Below are 22259 nucleotides of genomic sequence, written 5' to 3' on the forward strand. Positions count from 1 at the left end.
GGGAACTTGTGAGCTTAGTGTATTAGTGTATATGATTTCTAGATTAGATATATAACATGAGTTTCCGTCAGATATTTTAACTGGAATTTGTGTAAGTGAGATGCACAAAAATCCAATCCATGTTTATCTTTACATTGTGTACAGACAATGAGCTTCATGGATGAATTTCGAGGGCTGGACAGAGACATTGAGGGATCTCCAAAACGGTGGAAAAGAGTGATTGAATCTGAATGCCCAGAAAGAGAACGTCTACCTCAAGAATGGAAAAACAAGAGTTCCCTCCAGAAAATGATAATTATGCGTGCACTGAGACCTGACCGGATGACCTACGCTATCAGGTATATTCACAAAAAACATCCATACATTTTTGTTGTACATTATAAGAATTATTGTAAATCTTTTTCCAATCAAGATTTTTTTTTAACTAGAACCACTGTCCTATTCTAACTTTAGATATCTCAAGATATTTCAAGAGATAAAAATTATTTTGGGAGTACATAGATAAGTTAGTGGATATAAATCGGTGAAAGCTATGATGAGCAACCTCCCTCCAAAAATCATCATGGAATAACCTTGGCCTTCTTTGACCCTCATAGTGTTTCTGGTCATAGATCTTTTCCTATGTGTATCTATTCTTGATATTCCATAATACTGGCGTCAGTTAAAGCTCAAGTCTACGCCAGCCCCTAGATGGAGTAGACTTGAGTTTCTATCACACAGAGTTCCAGAGATGTGCCTCATTTATTAATACGCATCTGTCTCTTAATAAATTAGGTGCATCTTACTCCAGTACAGGGGGATCAAGACTGACGTATGGGAATGCCAGTCTTGATAAATCTTTCCTGTTTCTTCTAATGGGCCCAAGAAATCCAACTGAACAATATCCAGACCAACAGTGAGTGAATTATGGGAACTTGCTCCACTGCAACTGAACTTGCAACCAGGGGCTCATGGGTCCTGGTGCAAGAGTTCAGCTTGTGCCCCCTTCCCTCAGTGCCTTGTGGTAGGGTAGCACATAGCCTTCCTACTGCCTGAGGCAAAAATTAAAACGGCACCGCCACCTCATGGCAAATTCTTGACCCAACCCCTTCCTTCCATCCAGAGGTGTAACTTGAAGATTCTGGACCCCAGTGCAAAGTCTCTAACAGAGCTCTCCCAGCATGCACTTTCTATAATACGGGTGTCTTCTTATGCCCCCTCAGGCTCCTGGGCCTGGTATCGACTGCTACCTCTGCACCCCCTATAGCTACGCCCCTGCTTGCAACCATCTCCATGTCATATGCGCTCTTAGGATTTAAAACTAATGCTTGCTAATGTATTTAAGGTGTTATGTTCTGGTAATGGGGACAACTGAGTTCTGCCATAATACAATGTATAATACATTTCATCATAACATTGTTAATATTTCAGAAACTTTGTTGAAGAGAAGCTTGGATCCATATATGTGGAACGACGTAAAACAGACTTTGCAAAATGCTTCCAGGAGAGTTGCCCATCTACTGCTATTGTCTTCATCTTGTCTCCAGGAGTTGATCCGCTGAAAGATGTAGAGACGTTGGGTAGGAGCAAACAATGCCTTATAATATGTCAGTTTTTTATATAATGCACAGATATGTGACACAGATTATACATCTGTTTGTTAATTATTATAAGGCGGTTGTGATAAACATCATATTGTATTTGATCGCTTTTGGCAAAAAGAAACAAAGAATGACCTACTATTCACTATATCACCCATGTAAACTACAAATCATTATTTTTAGCAGTATGTCTGTTAGCACTGTTTTATAAGTGAGTAGCTTGTGTCTGCAATACATCATGTTGATGTGTATTTTCCAGATAATAGCCATTTTTAATTCAGCGTTCTGATCCTAGTCATTGTTCTGGTTATGGTTGCTTTTATTTTTTGGCTTGAGTAGTGTTTTTTTTTTATCACATATTGTTACATTATTTTCAGTCATTGTTAAATTGCTGTTTCAAAAAGAGCAAATATTCTGATCCATTGGAACAGTAGTCAGTGGCCAATGGTCCTTAGCCTGTGGCCTTTTAGCTGTTCTGAATCTCCAAACTACAAACATTACAGGAGTGCTCAGTCTGTACATGATCCCCCTCCCTCACCAGTCTGTGCAGTGTGTTGTTTGAATACAAAATTCCCAGGACTCACATCTTGAATCTCATTGTGTCTTTTATTAATATAGCATGCACAGGGCCGGCCTTAGGTGTTCAGGCGCCCTGTGCGAGCTAACCTTGTAACTTACAGTTACTTGGCTTGGCCCTTGGGGATCTCGGACGCCACATCCACACTTTGGCCGGGGGCTCGGTGGAGCTGATGAGGTGTTTTATCCTAATGAGAAAGATTTCATAATAAGTATTTGGAGAAGGGGCAGAGGGATAGCAGAGCAGGGAGAGGCCGGTGCTGCTACTAGGGGGTCATACCATGGGGGAGTAATAAAGCCCACCATAATGCCCCCCTCAGTAGTAATAATTCTCCTTATAATGTGACAGTGCAAAATATACCCCCTTGTAATGCCCCCATTTGAGCTAATGTCCTCATAGTGCCCCCATAATGTGCCAGTATAAAATACCCCTATATAGTGCCCCTAGTAAATGACCCCATATTGCTCCACACCCTCCTTCCTCCTAGTGCCCCCCATAATGTACCAGTATAAAATGCTCCAGTAGATGCCCTCAGTGTCCCCCATAATTTGCAAGTATAAAATACCCCTTCTTAGTGCCCCCCGTAGATGACCCCATAGTACTCCTCTCCCCCTTCCCCATAGTACCCACCATGTGTCCCAGTATAAAATTGTACTGTACAGAGAGCCCATATAAAATACCCCTTCTTTGTGGCCTCAGTAGATGCCCCTATAGTGCTCCCAATCATGTGCCAGTATTAACAGCCCCCCCTGTGCCAGTAATAATAGCCCCCTATGCCAGTAATAGCAGCCCCCCTGTGCCAGTAATAGCAGCCCCCAGTAATAACAGCCCCTCTGTGCCAGTAATAACAGCCCCCAGTAATAAGAGCCCCTCTGTGTCAGTAATAACAGCCCCTAGTAATAACAGACCCTCTGTGCCAGTAATAACAGCCCCCAGTAATAAGAGCCCCTCTGTGTCAGTAATAACAGCCCCTCTGTGCCAGTAATAACAGCCCCCCCCCCTTTGCCAGTAATAACAGCCCCCCCTTTGCCAGTAATGTTATGAGGGGATCTGTGGATGACTGACACTGTTATGGGGGGATCTGTGGATGACGGACACTGTTATGGGGGGATCTGTGGATGACTGACACTGTTATTGTCATGGAACCATGAACCAGACGTACAACAAGAGATAAGTGGAAATAAGAAGACTTATTGAAAAGCAAGCTGTAAGCAAAAGTCCAAACGGATGGCTAAACCGAAGCAGGGTCTTGCGTAGACAGAGGTCAGGAACCAGAAGGGTAGTCAGACGAAGCCTGGATCAGGAACCAGCAGGGTAGTCAGACGAAGCCAGGATCAGGAACCAACGGGGTAGTCAGACGAAGCCAGGATCAGGAACCAACGGGGTAGTCAGACGAAGCCAGGATCAGGAACCAACGGGGTAGTCAGACGAGGCCAGGATCAGGAACCAGAAGCAGCAGCAGTCTTAGAAGCATGTGAACACAGGAGGACCAAGCAAGGAACTGAAGCCACAGACCTCCTATATATGTGAGCTAGGCATCCAGCTCCTCCCAGTGGGAAGGAGAAGCCGCAGGGTGGGAGGCTACAAGAAACCCAGAAACCAAGATGGCCGCCAGCACATGTCAAACGAAGGAGAACAGTGAGAAGGTAAGACCATGACAGTACCTCCCCCTCAAGGGCCCCTCCTCCGCGGAGTGAGGAACGGTTTCTGAGGGAAGCGTGCGTGGAAGGCTCGGAGCAAAGCAGGAGCATGGACATCTGCGGAGGGAACCCAGGAACGCTCCTCTGGACCATAACCACGCCAATGGACCAAAAACTGCAACCGACCGCGGACCAGGCATGAGTCCAGGATATTGCTCACCTCATATTCCTCACGATTGCCCACTTGGACCGGACGGGGCCGAGGAACCGAGGAAATGAAACGATTACACACCAATGGCTTCAACAGGGAGACATGAAACACGTTGGAGATCCGCATGCCAGGAGGAAGCGCAAGGGCATAGGCTACCGGGTTTACCCTGCGAAGCACTCGGAAGGGACCAACAAAGCGAGGCGCCAGCTTGGGAGTGGGCACTCGAAGGTTGAGGTTGCGGGTGGACAACCATACACGGTCTCCGACCTGGTAGGAAGGAGCGGGCGCTCGTCTGCGATCAGCCTGGAGTCTCTGGCGCTGTGCAGAGACCTCAAGGGACCTCTGGATCTGTACCCAAGAAGCACGTAGGACGGAAAGGTGATTCTCCACAGCCGTAATATCCTGGGGAGAGAATACCTCCGGTAACACGGCAGGTTGGAACCCATAATTGGCCATGAAGGGAGACGTCCCAGAGGAAGAGTTCACTGCCGTGTTCCTGGCAAACTCAGCCCAAGGCAGGAGGTCAACCCAATTGTCTTGGTGATCGGAGACATAGCAACGAAGGAATTGCTCCAAGGCCTGATTGGATCGTTCTGCGGCCCCATTGGACTGAGGGTGGTAGGCCGAGGAGAAAGAGAGATGAATCCCCAACTGGGAGCAAAAGGCGCGCCAGAACCTGGACACAAACTGACTCCCCCGATCCGACACAATCTCCTTGGGCAAACCGTGCAACCGGAAGACCTCCCTGGCGAAAATCGTGGCCAACTCTTGTGCAGAGGGTAACTTCTTGAGAGGAACACAGTGGCACATTTTGGAAAACTGATCCACAATCATGAGAATGACCGTATGGCCTCGGGATGCAGGGAGGTCCACAATGAAATCCATCCCCAGGTGTGACCATGGGCGCTCCCCGGTGGCTATGGGTTGCAAAAGGCCCAACGGAAGGTGCCGAGGGGACTTACTCTGGGCACAAACGGAGCATGCCGCTACATATGCGGCGATGTCGGAACGTAGAGAAGGCCACCAGAACAGACGTGAAACAGCCCAGGACAGCTGATTCTTTCCAGGATGCCCCGCGGCCTTGGAGTTATGGTAGGTTCGCAACAACCGAGTGCGCAACTCCTCAGGCACAAAACACCTGCCGTTGGGTCTCCCAGAAGGAGCACCAGATTGAGCCGCCAAAATCTGCTCACCCAGGGGAGAGGTCAGGCTGGTGCGAATGGCGGCCAGGATCTGATTCGGAGGTATGACCGAAGTCGGAATCGACTCCTCCCCGGACAGCTCGGAGTACTGCCGTGATAAGGCATCCGCTCTGATGTTCTTGGAACCGGGTAGGTAGGAGACCACGTAATTAAAACGTGACAAGAACAGAGCCCATCTGGCCTGACGTGGTGTCAATCTCTTGGCCTCAGAAAGGTAGGTCAGATTCTTGTGGTCCGTCAGGATGAGAACCGGAACCACCGAACCCTCGAGCAAGTGCCTCCATTCTTTAAGGGCCTGCACGATGGCCAATAACTCCCTGTCACCAATCTGATAGTTGCACTCCGCGGAAGACAGTTTCCGGGAGTAAAACCCACAAGGAAGCAGAGGACCCTCGGGTGTTCTACGCTGAGACAGAAGGGCGCCTACTCCCGTCTCAGACGCGTCCACCTCGAGGACAAAGGGCAACCCAGGGTTGGGATGCGACAGAATCGGAGCCGACACAAAGGCGGACTTTAGAGCCTCAAAAGCTCGGATGGCCTCGGGCGGCCAGACCTGGAAATTACTGCCCTTCCTGGTCAGATCCGTGAGAGGTTTGGCTAGCATAGAAAAGTCCCTGATGAACTTCCGATAATAATTGGCGAAGCCCAAAAAGCGCTGCAGGGCACGGAGACCACTGGGCTGGGGCCACTGTAAGACAGCCGAAACCTTCTCAGGATCCATGGAGAACCCCTCAGCGGAAATGATGTAACCTAAGAAGGTTACCTGGGATCGGTGAAATTCGCATTTCTCAAGCTTACCGAACAGCCTGTTCTCTCGTAACCGTTGCAACACTCATCTGACATCCATAATGTGGGCCTCCATGGATTCAGAATATACCAAGATGTCATCCAAATAGACCACCACACACTGCTGCAACAGGTCACGGAAAACATCGTTGATGAATTCCTGGAAGACTGCGGGCGCATTGCACAACCCAAAGCGCATAACCAAGGATTCATAATGACCGGTCCTGGTGTTAAACGCGGTCTTCCACTCATCGCCCGCCTTGATCCTTACCAGGTTATATGCCGCCCTCAGGTCGAGTTTGGTAAAGACCGTGGCCCCTTTGAGGCGATCGAACAGCTCGGAAATCAAGGGTATCGGGTAAGCGTTCTTGATCGTGATGCGATTGAGACCCCTGTAATCGATACAAGGCCTCAACTCACCGCCCTTCTTTTTCACAAAGAAAAATCCAGCCCCTGCCGGGGACGAGGATTTGCGAATGTGTCCGCGTGAAAGCGCCTCCCTCACGTACTCCTCCATGGCCTCATTCTCCGCTACCGACAGTGGATAGACTTTGCCACGAGGAGGAACGGCACCAGATTGTAACTCTATGGCACAATCGTATGGGCGGTGCGGAGGTAGGGCAACCGCGCGCACCTTATCGAATACATCCCGGTACTCTTCGTATTCAGGAGGCAACAGAGAGTCCGAGGAAGTACACAGCAACTTGACAGGCCCATGGATGCAACTAGCCCCACACTGCGGTGACCACGAGAGGATCTAGGCCGATCTCCAATCGAAAGTCGGATTATGCTTCTGGAGCCAGGGGTACCCCAAGACCACCGAGTAGTGTGGAGACGAAATCACCTGGAGGCAGACCGACTCTCTGTGAACGGCACCAATGGCTATCCCCACTGGAAGGGTCTCATGAGTCACGTGTGGCAGCAGAAGGGGTCTGCCGTCTATCGCCTCAAGAGCCAGTGGGGAACCTCGAGGCTGCAGAGGAATGGAATTGGCGGCAGCGAACACTCTATCAATGAACAAACCACCAGCACCAGAGTCCACCAACGCCTGGGTCGTCACCGAGCCCCCGACCCAGGAGAGGACAACAGTGATCAGTGGTTTGTCAACATGGGAAACCGGGGACGAGGAGACTCCACCCAAGATCTGCCCCCGACAGGATCTCAGGTGTGAGCGTTTCCCGGACGGTTCGGACATGCCAACCGAAAATGCCCACCGAGACCACAGTACATGCATCGGCCCTCGCGTCTCCGGAGTACCCTCTCCCCCTCGGACAGGCGAGCAAACCCCAGCTGCATGGGTTCACCCCCAGACAAGTCATCCCCAGGAGGCGTGGGAGGAGAGGGAGGCACGGGTGGGACAGCAAACGTAGGCGCCAATCTGTTAGAAGGCCTCCGCAGGCTCTCCTTAAAGGAAGGTCTCTCCCTGAGTCTGGTGTCAATCAAAATCAGGAAAGAAATAAGAGACTCGAGCTCCACTGGTAGGTCCTTAGCTGCAACCTCATCCTTCAAGGCATCCGAGAGACCATGAGAGAAAGCAGCGACCAGAGCCTCATTATTCCAGCCCACCTCTGCTGCCAGGGTACGAAACTCAATGGCGTATTCAGCTACGGATCGTGAACCCTGTCTGATGGACATAAGTAGCTTCGCAGCAGAGGCAGCACGAGCCGGCACATCGAATACCTTCCGAAGAGAAGCAACAAAACCGGAAAACTCGGCAACCACCAGATTGTTGTTCTCCCATAAAGGGCTGGCCCAGGCCAAGGCCTTGTCCGAGAGCAGCGAGATCAAGAAGCCCACCTTTGATCTCTCAGTAGGAAAGGCATGTGGCAGCAACTCGAAATAAATGCCCACCTGGTTAAGGAAACCTCGGCACTGAGTTGGCTCTCCCCCAAAGCGCTGTGGAAGGGGGGCAGAACCGGTCATACCCCGAGACACCGCAGGCGCAGCAACAGGTGTCGGGGTAGACTCTGGCGCAACAACCGGAGCGGCAGTAGGAGCGGGCCCAGGAGCGACAACCGACCCATCGGCAACGGAAGCGAAGTGAGCCGTGCGTTCAAGCAGGGTTTTCAACGCCACAGCGAACCGACCCAACAGGTGATCCTGCTGATCAAGTCTGGCAACCAGCGTAGGTAGCGAGGATGGCCCTGTACCGTCAAAATTCATGGCTTGGTCCTAATGTCATGGAACCATGAACCAGACGTACAACAAGAGATAAGTGGAAATAAGAAGACATTGAAAAGCAAGCTGTAAGCAAAAGTCCAAACGGATGGCTAAACCGAAGCAGGGTCTTGCGTAGACAGAGGTCAGGAACCAGAAGGGTAGTCAGACGAAGCCTGGATCAGGAACCAGCAGGGTAGTCAGACGAAGCCAGGATCAGGAACCAACGGGGTAGTCAGACGAAGCCAGGATCAGGAACCAACGGGGTAGTCAGACGAAGCCAGGATCAGGAACCAACGGGGTAGTCAGACGAGGCCAGGATCAGGAACCAGAAGCAGCAGCAGTCTTAGAAGCATGTGAACACAGGAGGACCAAGCAAGGAACTGAAGCCACAGACCTCCTATATATGTGAGCTAGGCATCCAGCTCCTCCCAGTGGGAAGGAGAAGCCGCAGGGTGGGAGGCTACAAGAAACCCAGAAACCAAGATGGCCGCCAGCACATGTCAAACGAAGGAGAACAGTGAGAAGGTAAGACCATGACAGTTATGGGGGGGATCTGTGGATGACGGACACTTATGGGGGGATCTGTGGATGACGGACACTTATGGGGGGATCTGTGGATGACGGACACTTATGGGGGGGATCTGTGGATGACGGACACTTATGGGGGGATCTGTGGATGACGGACACTTATGGGGGGATCTGTGGCTGGTACTGTTACAGGGGGATCTGTGGCTGGCAGTGCCCCCCCAGCCCATAACAGTGCCATCCACAGACCCCCACCCCTTAACTGTGCCATCCACAGATAACTTTTAATTCAATAATACATTTTATATTAGTATACCGGAGGGAGCGGTGGGGCGGGGCTATAGTACAGTGACCGCACCGCCCCACCGCTATTGCCGGCCCCCCGCTCCTCCTCCCAGTCCCTCCCCCGGCCCCCGCTCCCCGCTCCGTACATCACGTCCAGCGCCTGTGCCGGCCTCTGATCAGAGGAAGGGAAAGGGACACGCCTCTCCCTCCCCTACCGCAGCATAGGCAGGCATCTGTATCGCTGTCCTGAGGACGGCGATACAGATGACTGGAGATGAGCGTTTCCACAATGGAAGCGCTCATCTCCCTGCCGCATATTACACTGCGAGCTGTCGGCCGCCCGGCGCCCCTGTTGCTATGGCGCCCTGTGCGGCCGCACAGCCCGCACACCCCAAAGGCCGGCCCTGAGCATGCATATAGTACAGTGGGATGCGAAAGTTTGGGCAACCTTGTTAATCATAATGATTTTCCTGTATAAATCGTTGGTTGTTACGATAAAAAATGTCAGTTAAATATATCATATAGGAGACACACACAGTGATATTTGAGAAGTGAAATGAAGTTTATTGGATTTACAGAAAGTGTGCTATAACTGTTTAAACAAAATTAGGCAGGTGCATAAATTTGGGCACCACAAAAAAGAAATAAAATCAATATTTAGTAGATCCTCCTTTTGCAGAAATTACAGCCTCTAAACGTTTCCTGTAGGTTCCAATGAGAGTCTGGATTCTGGTTGAAGGTATTTTGGACCATTCCTCTTTACAAAACATCTTTAGTTCATTCAGGTTTGATGGCTTCCAAGCATGGACAGCTCTCTTTAAGTCACACCACAGATTTTCAATTATATTCAGGTCTGGGGACTGAGATGGCCATTCCAGAACGTTGTACTTGTTCCCTCTGCATAAATGCCTTAGTGGATTTTGAGCAGTGTTTAGGGTCGTTGTCTTGTTGAAAGATCCAGCCCAGGCGCAGCTTCAGCTTTGTCACTGATTCCTGGACATTGGTCTCCAGAATCTGCTGATACTGAGTGGAATTCATGCGTCCCTCAACTTTGACAAGATTCCCAGTCCCTGCACCGGCCACACAGCCCCACAGCATGATGGAACCACCACCATATTTTACTGTAGGTAGCAGGTGTTTTTCTTGGAATGCTGTGTTCTTTTTCCTCCATGCATAACGCTCCTTGTTATGGCCAAATAACTCAATTTTAGTTTCATCAGTCCACAGCACCTTATTCCAAAATGAAGCTGGCTTGTCCAAATGTGCTTCAGCCCACCTCAAGCGGCACTTTTTGTGCTGTGGGCGGAGAAAAGGCTTCCTCTGCATCGCTCTCGTATACAGCATCTCCTTGTGTAAAGTGCGCTGAATGGTTGAACGATGCACAGTGACTCCATCTGCAGCAAGATGATGTTGTAGGTCTTTGGTGCTGGTCTGTGGGTTGACTCTGACTGTTCTCACCATTCGTCGCTTCTGTCTATTTCTCTCGGTCTGCTACTTCGAGCCTTAACTTGAACTGAGCCTGTGGTCTTCCATTTCCGCAATATGTTCCTAACTGTGGAAACAGACAGCTGAAATCTCTGAGACAGCGTTCTGTATCCTTCCCCTAAACCATGATGGTGAACAATCTTTGTCTTCGGGTCATTTGAGAGTTGTTTTGAGACCCCCATGTTGCTACTCTTCAGAGAAAATTAAAAGAGGAGGGAAACTTACAATTGACCCCCTTAAATACTCTCTCATAATTGGATTCACCTGTGTATGTAGGTCAGGGGTCACTGAGCTTACCAAGCCAATTTGAATTCCAATAATGATTCCAAAACCTTTAGAACTAAATAAAATGACAACAGTGCCCAAATTTATGCACCTGCCTAATTTTGTTTAAACAATTATAGCACACTTTCTGTATATTCCAATAAACTTAATTTCACTTCTCAAATATCACTGTGTACGTCTCCTATATGATATATTTAGCTGACATTTTTTATCGTAACAACCAACGATTTATACAGGAAAATCATGACGATTAACAAGGTTCCCAAACTTTCGAAACCCCCTTGTACATACAGCAGAGCAGGCCATGTTTTAGCTTGTGCAAAACCTTGGTTAAATGCAGTTGACAGAGGTTTTGGATGGGCCGAAACACATCCTCCTCTACTGTATATATTATTTGTATTACTAAAAGCAAGGTGTGAGTGTCTGAAGGTAAATTTAAAAAAATGTACAGTCTTTTCACCTAAAAAGACATGCATATAAATATAGCTATTCACTGGTATTACGTTGCATTGTGGTCTAAAGAGATGAAGTACTGACTTGGCTGAGTTATATGTTTGCATATTACAGATATTTTTTTTTAATCATCATTAATTCTAATAAACACATTTCCCCCGTCTCTTTCCCAATCTTGGTGGACATTACTGCCTACTCTGTATAGGGGACAGACTTGGATTTACCATTGACGCAGGAAAACTTCACAATATCTCTCTGGGTCAAGGGCAGGAAGTTATAGCAGAAATAGCAATGGAAAAGGCATCAAAAGAAGGCCATTGGGTTATACTTCAAGTAAGCCGATTCAGTATGTTATAGAAGTGCTTCATTGCCGAGCTATGAAACTGCACTTTTACAAAAATAATCAGTGCCTCTATGAGATGCTTTTGTGAACTGAAATTGGGTGTATGTCCAAATATGTTTTCTTCAGTGTCATTCTCTGGTTATTTTGTTCTTATTGAAAGGAGGATTTTCTTGATGGTAAGATGGCTCCCAGATTGTGCTCTGGTGTTTCTTTCAAAACTAAGAAATGTAGGCAGTACAGACAATTGCAATTACCATTGTGAATACATTGTAACAAATGCAAAAAAATGCTTCTCATAAGACATATTATAACAGCATTAGCCCCATTCACACAACCGTATTTTTGCTCTGCATCCACTCTGCATTTTCCGCATGTGGTTCCATTCATTTAAATTGGACTGCAAAAAATACGGACATCCATATCTGTGTTCTTCAGCCCTGCAAAAAAGATAAATGTCCTATTTATATCTGTTATTAGACAAAAATAGGCATTGTTACAATGGATCACCCAAAAAATGGATGCAACACGGAGATCACACGTATGTCCATCCGTATTTTTTTGCAGCTCTGTGTTTTGCGGACTGCAAAATACATACAGTCATGTGAATGCACCCTTATAGGGCGTATATCTGTCTGTCCATCTAGAAACATACTCTGTTTTTCTATTTTTTTTAAATAATTCTTTATTTTCATATTACCAGTGCAGCCATCTTGCCGGAGCTGCTGCCCTGAGTTGTAAATAACAGTTTCAGAGATTTAAATAATTGTGAATAAGAAGCTTACCCCTATCAGAAGTGCCCTGTTTCAGATTGGCACGTTAAGAAAGAATAAGATAAACTGTATAATATAGATAGGTAGGCTCTCAAGGCATTTATAGGCAGCAATAAGTGTACACACGATACCTAGTGATGGGCGAATTTCTTGAAATTCTATTTGGATCAGATTTGGCTGCATCAGTCGGGTGATTTTATTTAGGTACAAATAAATTCGCCCTGAATCAAAAGTTCTCCAATTGCCCTGAAAAGTTGTGGATGACATTCTGGGATATTCTAGGACTGTATGCAACGCTTTTCAAGCTCCTTAATCCAAGACAGCATTAGGCCTCATCCACACTTCAGTTTTTCAGTGATGTGTGCTGTCCGCTTTTTCCACAGACAGCACACGTACCCATTGATATAAAGGCTATGTTTTTTTTTATTGCATTATACTCATTTTGAGCTAAAAATATTTTTTCCTCTTCGCCTATGACAGCACCCCTGGAGAGACCGCCTCCTCCTTAGGACGGGAAACAGAAACCAGAACTGCTTTAAAAGAGGGTCCACCCCCTCTATCCCCAGTTCTGTTTCCTGTCCTAAGGGACAGGTGGGATCGGAACTGCTAAAAATTGAAGAGGAGCTGCGGGAGCCCCGACTAGTTTACAGTATTGGGAGGGTTATCCCGTGCGGCTTAAGCCTCCTCTAGGAGCCGCTGCAAGAAACTGGGCCTCCCTCTCTCTCCTACCCCACTACGTCTCCCTTTCGGTCCAGGAGGGCTTTCTGCCTTCCGGGGGCGTCTGCAGACATCTGCGGCCGTGATTGCATGTCCGGCTGCCTGCACACGCGCGGGGAGAAGCACTTCCAGGTTGCGGCAGTAGGAGGAAGCTAACGCTGTAAAGACCGGAAATGGGGATCCGGCATGCATGCCTGGATAGAAGAGCCCAGCCAGCTCACTGTCATGTTGGTGTGGAAGAAGCTGGCACTTCCTCCATTCTGGCTGATACTGCTGTTTGAGCATGGAGCAGACTCAGTGTGCTGAAACCACCAATAATATGGCGGTACCACCATGGGGTAAGAGGGGTTGTACCCTGATATTTCTGCTGCATGTTACTCATGGTGGTCACCTTTTATATTTAGGTATCTAATGAATGTTCTAGAAAGGTCTCCAGATCTAAAGAGAAGGGTTGTGCTGTGTGTAAAAAGAAGCTACCCTCTGCTTGGGCTAAACTCCTTTGTCAAGCATGTGTGAGCAAGTTAATGGATGAGAAAGGTCTGTCTCTGATGGGCAGCATCAAGCAGATGATCTGTGAGGAGGTTAAAAAATCTGTTAGCGGTCTGCTTAAAAAACGCTCTAGTACCTCTGCAGCCGCATCTAATCCTCCCTCCAGTGACAGTGATGTACTTTCAGGATTGGAGGAAGAGGGAGAATGGCTATCATCTAATGAGTCCTCTGATGACGAATCCGCAGGGAAGCCACTCTTTCATGCTGAGAACATTAACTCCCTAGTCAAAGCAGTAAGAGCTACCATGGGCTTAAATGACCAGAAGCGACTGCAGTCAGTTCAGGACTCTGAGGGTCTGGGCCCCAAGAGAAGGAATTGACGTGCATAAAAATGTTCAGGCAGTCATTGCTAAAGAGTTGAAAAAAACTGATGGGAACTTTTTTTTTTTTTTTGTCCTTCCTCTGTAAAACGTAAATATCCTTTTTGATGAAGAAGTGTCTGCCTCTTGGGATAGGGCCCCAAAACTTGATGCCCCGGTAGCTAAGATGTCTAAAAAAGCTGCGCTTCCCTTTGAAGATATGGGTTCTCTTAAAGACCCGATGGACAAAAGAGCAGAAATTTATTTTAAAAAGAGTTGGGAAGCCTCGGCGGCGGCCTTTAATCCTGCTATTGCCGCCACTTCTGTTGCTAGATCCCTAAAAGTGTAGATGGGAAGCTGGAGGCTCACATAAAAGGGGGTACCCCTAGGGAGCAGTTAATATCCTCTTTCCCTTCTATATATAATGCTCTGGATTTCTTGGCCGATGCTTCCGCAGACTCATTAAGTTTATCTGCCAGAGCTTCCGCATTATCTAACTCTGCTCGTAGAACTATTTGGTTAAAAAGTTGGAATGGGGATGCTAGTACTAAGGCTAAGCTTTGCGTCATTCCGTGTCAAGGTGAATCAAGTTGAATACTTATTTGGGCCGATACTTGACGATTTACTGGAAAAGGCCTCTGCTGGTTTTCCCTCCAGCAGTCACCAGCCCCCTAGGAGATCCTTCCATCCCAGGTTTAAAACAGAGTGGGCCATTTATATGGATACACCTTAATAAAATGGGAATGGTTGGTGATATTAACTTCCTGTTTGTGGCACATTAGTATATGTGAAGGGGGAAACTTTTCAAGATGGGTGGTGACCATGGCGGCCATTTTGAAGTCAGACATTTTGAATCCAACTTTTGTTTTTTTAATAGGAAGAGGGTAATGTGACACATCAAACTTATTGGGAATTTCACAAGAAAAACAATGGCGTGCTTGTGCGGGAGCAGCTAAGAAGTCTAAGGGGGTTTCTTTTTTCTGGGTCAGATGCCTCAAAGAAGCAACCCCAATGACGTCAGGCCTCCAGGGGGGTTGTTTGTCTCTCTTTTCACATCAGAGGATCTCCAACAGCCCGTGTATAAATTTGGTTACAGAAGAGGGCTTAAGGTTAAGGTTTCAAAGGTTGCCAATAGAAAGATTTGTGATAACAGATTATCGGTCAGATCCCTCAAGTTTTTTCCCTATTAGAGAAAAAGGTGTTGGTGGAAGTTCCAAGGCAGGAGGTGACAAGAGGTTTTTACTCGTCCCTTTTTCATGACAGAAACCAGAATGGTTCATTTCGAAAAATAATAATAAATTTTAAATGTCTGAACCGTTATCTGGTGTACGAGAAATTTTGGATGGAATCCATCAGGTCGGTGTTGAACAATCTCTTTCCAGACTGTTATATGGCCACGGTAGATCTGAGGGATGCGTATTATCATGTCCCTATCCATCCCAGCCACCAGAGATATTTGAGAGTAGCAGTTCAGCTAGAAGAGGAGATCCTGCATGTTCAGTTTCAGGCCCTTCGGGCTCCGAGGCTTTTCACAAAGATCATTGCAGAGATGATGGCCCAGGTGAGGGAGAAGGACATAGTTATCATACCCTATTTAGATGATTTTATTTAGACGAGGATGAGATATAAACCTGGAGAAGTCCAGTTTGTGTCCAAGTCAGAAGTACAGCTTCTTATGGATGATCCTAGATTCCAGATCTTAGAGGTGCCTGTTACCCCTTCATAAGGCTCTTCTGATCAGGTTGAGGGTTCAGATCCTTCTCTCTCGTCAGTCAGTTTCTTTGAGGGAGGCCATGTTTGTGCTGGGTCTCATGACGGCCGCTATTCCAGGGGTAGAGTGGGCCCAGTATAATTCAAGGCCCCTCCAGCTTCTGGAAGTTTGGGACAGATGTGTCCTCTCTCTGGATGCGGAGATCTCTCTATCACCCCAGACTCTGCGTTCTTTGGGGTGGTGAATGGATCTGCAGAATCTACAGAGAGGGGTTCCGTGGCATAGGGAAGCAGTCCTCCCCTTGACCGGGGGTATTCAATCAGATTTCTGCCTTATGGGGTGTCCCGGAGATAGATCTTTTTGCCACCAGGTCGAACAGAAAGGTAAAGGTTTTTTTTTTCCCTTTCCCCCGAAGTAGCATCCAAAAAGCCAATGGACGCATTTGCTCAATTCTGGGAGCAGGGCCTTCTCTATGCCTTTCCCCCTCTAAAGCTGTTACCAAAGGTCCTCAGAAAGATCAGAGAAGAAAGCGCCATGGTCATAGTGATAGCTCCCTTTTTGCCAAGGAGGGTTTGGTTTTCTTGGCTCTGCAGGATGTCGATAGCCACCCCTTGAGTTCTTTCCGAATTCCAGGGACTTCTGACTCAGGGCCCAATCTTTCACCCAGAAGTAAAAAATCTTCACCTGACTGCCTGGCTGTTGAAAGGGAAATTTTGAGGAAAAGAGGGCTCTCTGAGAATGTTAACACCACTCTGTTGGCGAGTCATAAGAAGTTCACTTCAGATATCTATTTGAGTTTGGAGGGCTTTTTACAGATTTGCCAATAGACCATTGGATATCCCAGACACTCCAGTTGTATTGGATTTTTTTTACAAGAGGGATGGAGAAAAAAAGCTTAGACCTAGCACTTTAAAAGTGCAGATTTCAGCATTAAGTGCCTTGTTTGAGTTTAAGTTAGCTGATCATCCTTGGGTTAAGAGGTTTCTGACTGCAGTATCTAAGTTATCCCCAGTCTGTAAAAATAGGGTTCCTCCCTAGGATTTAAACTTAGTGCTTTCAGCTCTCACTTCAGATCCCTTGGAGCCTATCAGTACGATTCCCCCAAAGATGCTCTCCCTTAAACTTGCGTTTCTCTTAGCCATTACGTCCGCTAGGAGAGTTAGTGAGATCGCTGCACTTTCCATTGATCAGCCTTACTCGTGATCTTGGAGGATCAGGAGGTGCTTTCTCCTGATCCTTATTTTTTACCAAAGGTCTCTTCCCAGCAGGGCCGGCGTTGGGGGGGGGGGGGGCAAACTGGGCAATTCCCCAGGGCCCCCATGGTCTAAGGGGCACCCTGCTTCAGTGCTGCTGTTCAGCTGAACGTCCGTGGAAGCAAATGGGCGGACAGCTGAAAAGCTGCACTTTCCAATGCAGTGTAAGGCCCCCTCCCTGTATACATAACACAAGTCATTACCACAGTGCTGCTCTGTAATCTGACAGCAGAGCTCAGCAGAGAAGAGGGGGATGAAGGACCTGGGATGACCTCACCATCATGTGACCAGAACAGGAGGTGGAGCTATGCAGTAAAGTAATGAAGAAGACGACCAGTTATGCATGGGAAGAAGTGAAGGATTCAATGTAAGTGCCAGGGAAGTGCTGGGAGCTGTAGTCCTCTCCTCTTATACCTTCTGTTATGTAATATCAGAGTACATACATACATACAGAGGACTACAACTCTCAGCATGTCCAGGCCATTATTATGTAATATCATGGTACATTACAACACCCTGGATATGCTGGGAGTTGTAGTCCTCTCCTCTTATAACGTACTCTGATATTACATAATAACGGCTTGGATATGCTGGGAGTTGTAGTCCCATCCTCTTATACGTCCCCCTGTAATGTGCTCTGATATTAAATAATAATGGCTTAGACATGCTGGGAGTTGTAGTCCTCTCCTGTTATACCTCCTGCGGTAATGTGCTCTGCATTAGGGCTGGGACAATGGATAGGCGAGCGTAGTCATCCGCCTAGGGCACCACTTCGCTACCCATGAAGGGGGGCGCACCCATGGACATCCAACTTAACAAGCCTCAGGCTGCTAGGCCTCAAGCCTGTGAGGCATTAGAACAGCGCAAGAAGCCGCAATGACATCAACGCAACCTCCTGCTCTGGGTCTCGCATGATGTCATCAAGTAAGACCCGAAGCAGGAGTGGTGATGTAATTTGGACGGCATGCATCAGGACGCAGTAACACAAGCCACAGATAAAACTGTGGTCTGCATCGCAGACAGCGGCGGGGAAAACGGGAGTGAGGTGTTTATTTATTTTTGTTTATGCTAAATGTCCGCACTGCTGGAGGGAACCAGAAAAGGGGGGAAGGAGATCATTATATATACACTACTGGGGAGAAACGGAGGAGCATTATATACTGGCATTACTGGGGAACATTATATATATATATATATACTAGGGTGCCACGGCCTATGGTATGTTGTGTGACACTTTCCTTCACTTGGTTGTCCGTGGCAACGTGTGGTGTTGAGTGCGTGTGGTGGCAGTGTCCCAGCCCTATGGCTGATCCCCAGGACATGATTGTCACACATGCCATTGCCCACGGCAACAGGTGAAGTGTGTGGTTTATGTATGTATTCCCCTTTAAGTGGCCGTCTTCCCTTGCCTTGTGTTTGAAGGGTTAATTCCCTTCTGTGTGTGTGAACACTGGGTGTGTTTGTTGGGTGTGGCTACTTGGGCCTATAATGCCTCTGTGTTTATCTGTAGTCTGAGGGGTACTTCAGCCATGACTATCTGGAGTAGCCTCCTGTGTGATTTCACCTGCCAGTGGGGGCCACCCTTGTGGTCATAAGTTTAAGTTTTATGTCATGATGTTCAGTTGATGTTTTCCTTTGTTTTCTCTTTATTGCAACTATGGATGTCCTGGTTACCTGTGTGATATGTGTGCTGTGTCCCTTAGTGTTCTGTGGACATTAGTAGCCATGCATGGGTTCCAGTCAGCGTGGCTGTGACAGGTTCATTTGGAACTACCTTAGTTCGCCTGTCATATCTGTATGTTGTATTTGTTCCCCCATTCCTTGCAGCTTGGCCAGTGAGACTCCTGTTCCTCCGTGTCCAGAAGGAACAGGTCGTCTTACCCTTCACTCCTAGTTCAGGGACCGGTCGGAGGGTGAGTAGGGATCCGAGGTTCCTGAGCATGGGCCCTCCTACCTTCAAGGTCGGCCCATGCAGCTAGGAGTTAGGGACGGATTAGGGATGCGTTAGGAGGTGACCTGCTCCCTAATTCTCTCGTCCTGGCCGAGCAGTGGTTTACATCTTCTGGCATCGCACGGCTGAGGATTTTTCCCATCCTCAGCCGTGACATAGGGATGTTGCAATGCCAAAATTTTGATTAGATTTCGATACCATAAAAAAGTATTGAGATACTCAACACCATTCAATACCATGCGAAAAAAATAAAACACCCAAAAATCTGCATGCATTCCGCATTTTATGGAACGTCTGGCCCATAATCGAACAGTCCGATCCTATTTTTTGGGGCGACAAGGTGACTAAAAATTAGGGTGAATAGTACTTTACACTCTCCCTGCTGCCCTGTGATTTGTGCAGCAGGGAGATTACCATGGCAGCCAGGGCTTCAGTAGCATCCTGGCTGCCATGGTAACCGATCGGAGCCCCAGGATTACACAGCTGGGGCTCCAATCAGAAGCTCCCACTGCACCACCAATAAGGAGGAGGGGAGGGGACCCTGTGGCCACTGCCACCAATGACTTTAATACTGGGGGTATCACTGCGCCACCAATGTTTTTAGTACTGGGGGAAGGGGGGGCGCACTGTGCCACCAATGATAACTTACCCATTAATAAAAATACAGGAGGCAGGTGACGGTGGCAGAATCATATAGCTGGAACCCGACCTCTATGACAGGGCACTGCAATCCGTGGCAGTTAACCCCAAAGGTGCGGCACCTGAGGGGTTAACTGCCGCGGATCGCAGCGCCCTATCATAGAGGCCAGGTTCCGGCTATGTGATTTTGCCACCGGCACCCGCCTCCTGTATTTGTATTAATGGGTGAGACTGAGTTATCATCATTGGTGGCGCAGTTGCCACAGCCCCTTTCCTCCTCCACCCCTCTCGCTTCTTATTGGTGGCAGCAGCAGCACACGGGGAGGGCGTGGGTGTAGGGAGAGACTCCTTCTCCACTGTGCTGCTGAGGAGAACATGGCGCATGCTAAGAGCAGTGTGCGCCATGTTCTCAGATACTAGTCTGTGCAGTAGCGCACCCTAGTATCTTAAATGTCAAATCCTGGTATCGAATCGATACCGGTACAAAAGCATCGATTGGGTATCGATAATTCGATACCTGCTACAACTCTAATATATACTGGCACTCTGGGGGGAGCATTATATATTGGAACTAGTGGGGGGCACTACAGGGGGACATTATGGTTATATTATTACTACTAGGGTACTGTAGGGGCACCTGGCACCCTATGCTGATCAGCTGTTTGAGGAGACGGTGTGCACGTGCCGTCTCCCTTCTCTCTTCCTGCTCACCGCTGTATGTCTATGGGACAGCAGCAGTGAACAGCACGCGCCGTCTTCTCAAACAGCTGATCGGTGGGTGTGTCAGGTGTCGGACTGTGTTTTTAGCACATTATTACAAGATTTAGGGCCCCACTTTTGATTTTGCCCAGGGCCACATTTTGTCTAAAACCAGCCCTGCTGGGTCAACCTTCCAGTTTCCTCTTTCTGTGCTTCTCCAAAAAATAAGAGGGAATCAAAATTTAATTGTTTAGATGTAAGAAGGTGTATAATTTAATATCCACAGGTCACTCAGCCTTGGAGGTCTTCCTCCCATCTGTTGCTTTTATTCCAAGGTGCGAAGAAGGGCTCTGCTGCTTCTTCCCAGATGATTGCTAGGTGGATTAGACAAGCTATTTACTTAGCATATTCTTCCAAATGGGTTGTTCTGCCCTCGGGGTTCAGAGCTCACTCTACTAGATCAGTCTCCACTTCATGGGCAAAGAGGACCTCCGCTTCTATAGAGCAGATTTGTAGGGCTGCCACCTGGAGTTCTCCACATAAATTTTTCAAACACTATAGACTTCAGCTGCCTTCTAATGAGGGCTTGCTTTTGGCCGTAAGGTGCTCCAAGCTGGTGTCACACCCTAGATTATTCTTACCTAATCTCCAGGGGTGCTGTCATAGGCGAAGGGGAAAAATTAGATTACACTTACCGGTAATCGGTTTTCTTTGAGCCTATGACAGGACCAGGTTAATTCCATTCCCCTAATATTAATAATGCGAAAAAAAAGCAAACAAATGAAGGTTTTGTCTATGATGTAATAGATATAAAAAAAAGAGGAAAAGAGAAAGAAAGGAATGTAGAAATGATTAGATTTATTGAGATGTTATGTTTGTGACGAACTGCGACCGCCGCGGCCACAATACGTCACGAAACCGTCACAGCGCCCCTAGTGGTCAATCCGCAAACAGGCCTCCCGGCCACTTTTTAGCACACCGACAGTCTAACTTGAGTCCGTACAGTCGATAGGCTGAAAGCGCAGGGATTGGACCGCCGATTGACCGCCAGTAAGCGTGTGAGCGACCGGACCGGAACCACACACAGGGTAGTTTAACTGCCACCACCTTGCAATTTATGGGAGCAAGGAACCCACTATCTAGATAACAGAACCGAGTAGCTTTCTCTTCGGAGAGGCTAGGGTAAGTTTTTGCAGTGTTTGAAAACAGGCATATGGCTAGAGAAATGACTTGGAGGTCATTTATTATATATCTATATACAATACAAATTATCACGATGCACAGTAATTATAACACAATAATCAAGGAAAGTATAGTCCAATAAACAAAAGGGAGAAAAGAAAGAAAATACTTCGTTTCCACAGAAAAGATGTCCGTTGGTGAAATAGTCCGTTGCAGGGATAAAGTCCAAGAAGCCTTTGTCCAGTGTAATATGCCTACAGCCCACGGGTTCTCTGGCTGAGGCCCTCTTCAGGTGTTGTTAAAGTGGAGAACTCCTTTAGCAGATTCTAGGTCTTTGTTATAAAGGGTCCCAGAATCAAGGCGGGGAATTGAGTCCGCCTGCTGGGCAGGCTGTATTCCTGAGGTGAATGTCAGTTCTGAAATATGGCATGTACACAAGTAACAAGCACATATTCACATTCCCCACAAAATATGGAGTTCAGGGATACCAAATATTACTATTATAACTGGTTCTATGATGGGGTAACACCATAACTTTACCTGGGCACATCTTAGAGTTATGTTTGTCCTATGTAAACGTCCAGTGAATTCTGAGTGACACGATGATCTAATTTTTACGTCCGTAAGATGCATGGGCTCTCTTAAAAAGGTAAAAATCATATCTCAGATTCATGTTGCAATCTGGGAAACCTTGGTGCCGGCCTGTCTGCAGCAAGCTAGCTTACAGACCCCTTATGGCAGCAACACCAAATGGCTCCCCCCAGGTGCAGTCTTCACACCTAGCTGTGATATCTCTGCAGAAAGGGAAGTTCTTTTGTCAACCTGAGGAAGCCAGCTGTAATTGTGTTATCTGCTGGGCATCTATTGACTGACTTGAACAAAAGGGCTATTTTGTTCTCTGGGTACACGGAAGAAGACGTTCTGAGTAATCAAATTGTAGGTTCTGGGGCCTAGGGA

General features: G+C 47.6%; 1 protein-coding gene across 1 annotated transcript in view; it reads left to right on the forward strand.

The window, feature by feature from the left end:
• The window catches only part of LOC122945365 (dynein axonemal heavy chain 11-like), a 165076-nt gene that overhangs the window by 73357 nt on the left and 69460 nt on the right, over positions 1-22259 (forward strand). The window contains exons 11-13 of the mRNA XM_044304438.1: positions 145-338; positions 1411-1559; positions 11395-11522. Of these exons, the coding sequence (XP_044160373.1) occupies positions 145-338; positions 1411-1559; positions 11395-11522 (471 nt within the window). The remainder of the gene's footprint in view (positions 1-144; positions 339-1410; positions 1560-11394; positions 11523-22259) is intronic.

The sequence above is a fragment of the Bufo gargarizans genome, chromosome 8 (assembly GCF_014858855.1).
Source record: "Bufo gargarizans isolate SCDJY-AF-19 chromosome 8, ASM1485885v1, whole genome shotgun sequence".
In the NCBI taxonomy this organism is placed as follows: domain Eukaryota; kingdom Metazoa; phylum Chordata; class Amphibia; order Anura; family Bufonidae; genus Bufo; species Bufo gargarizans.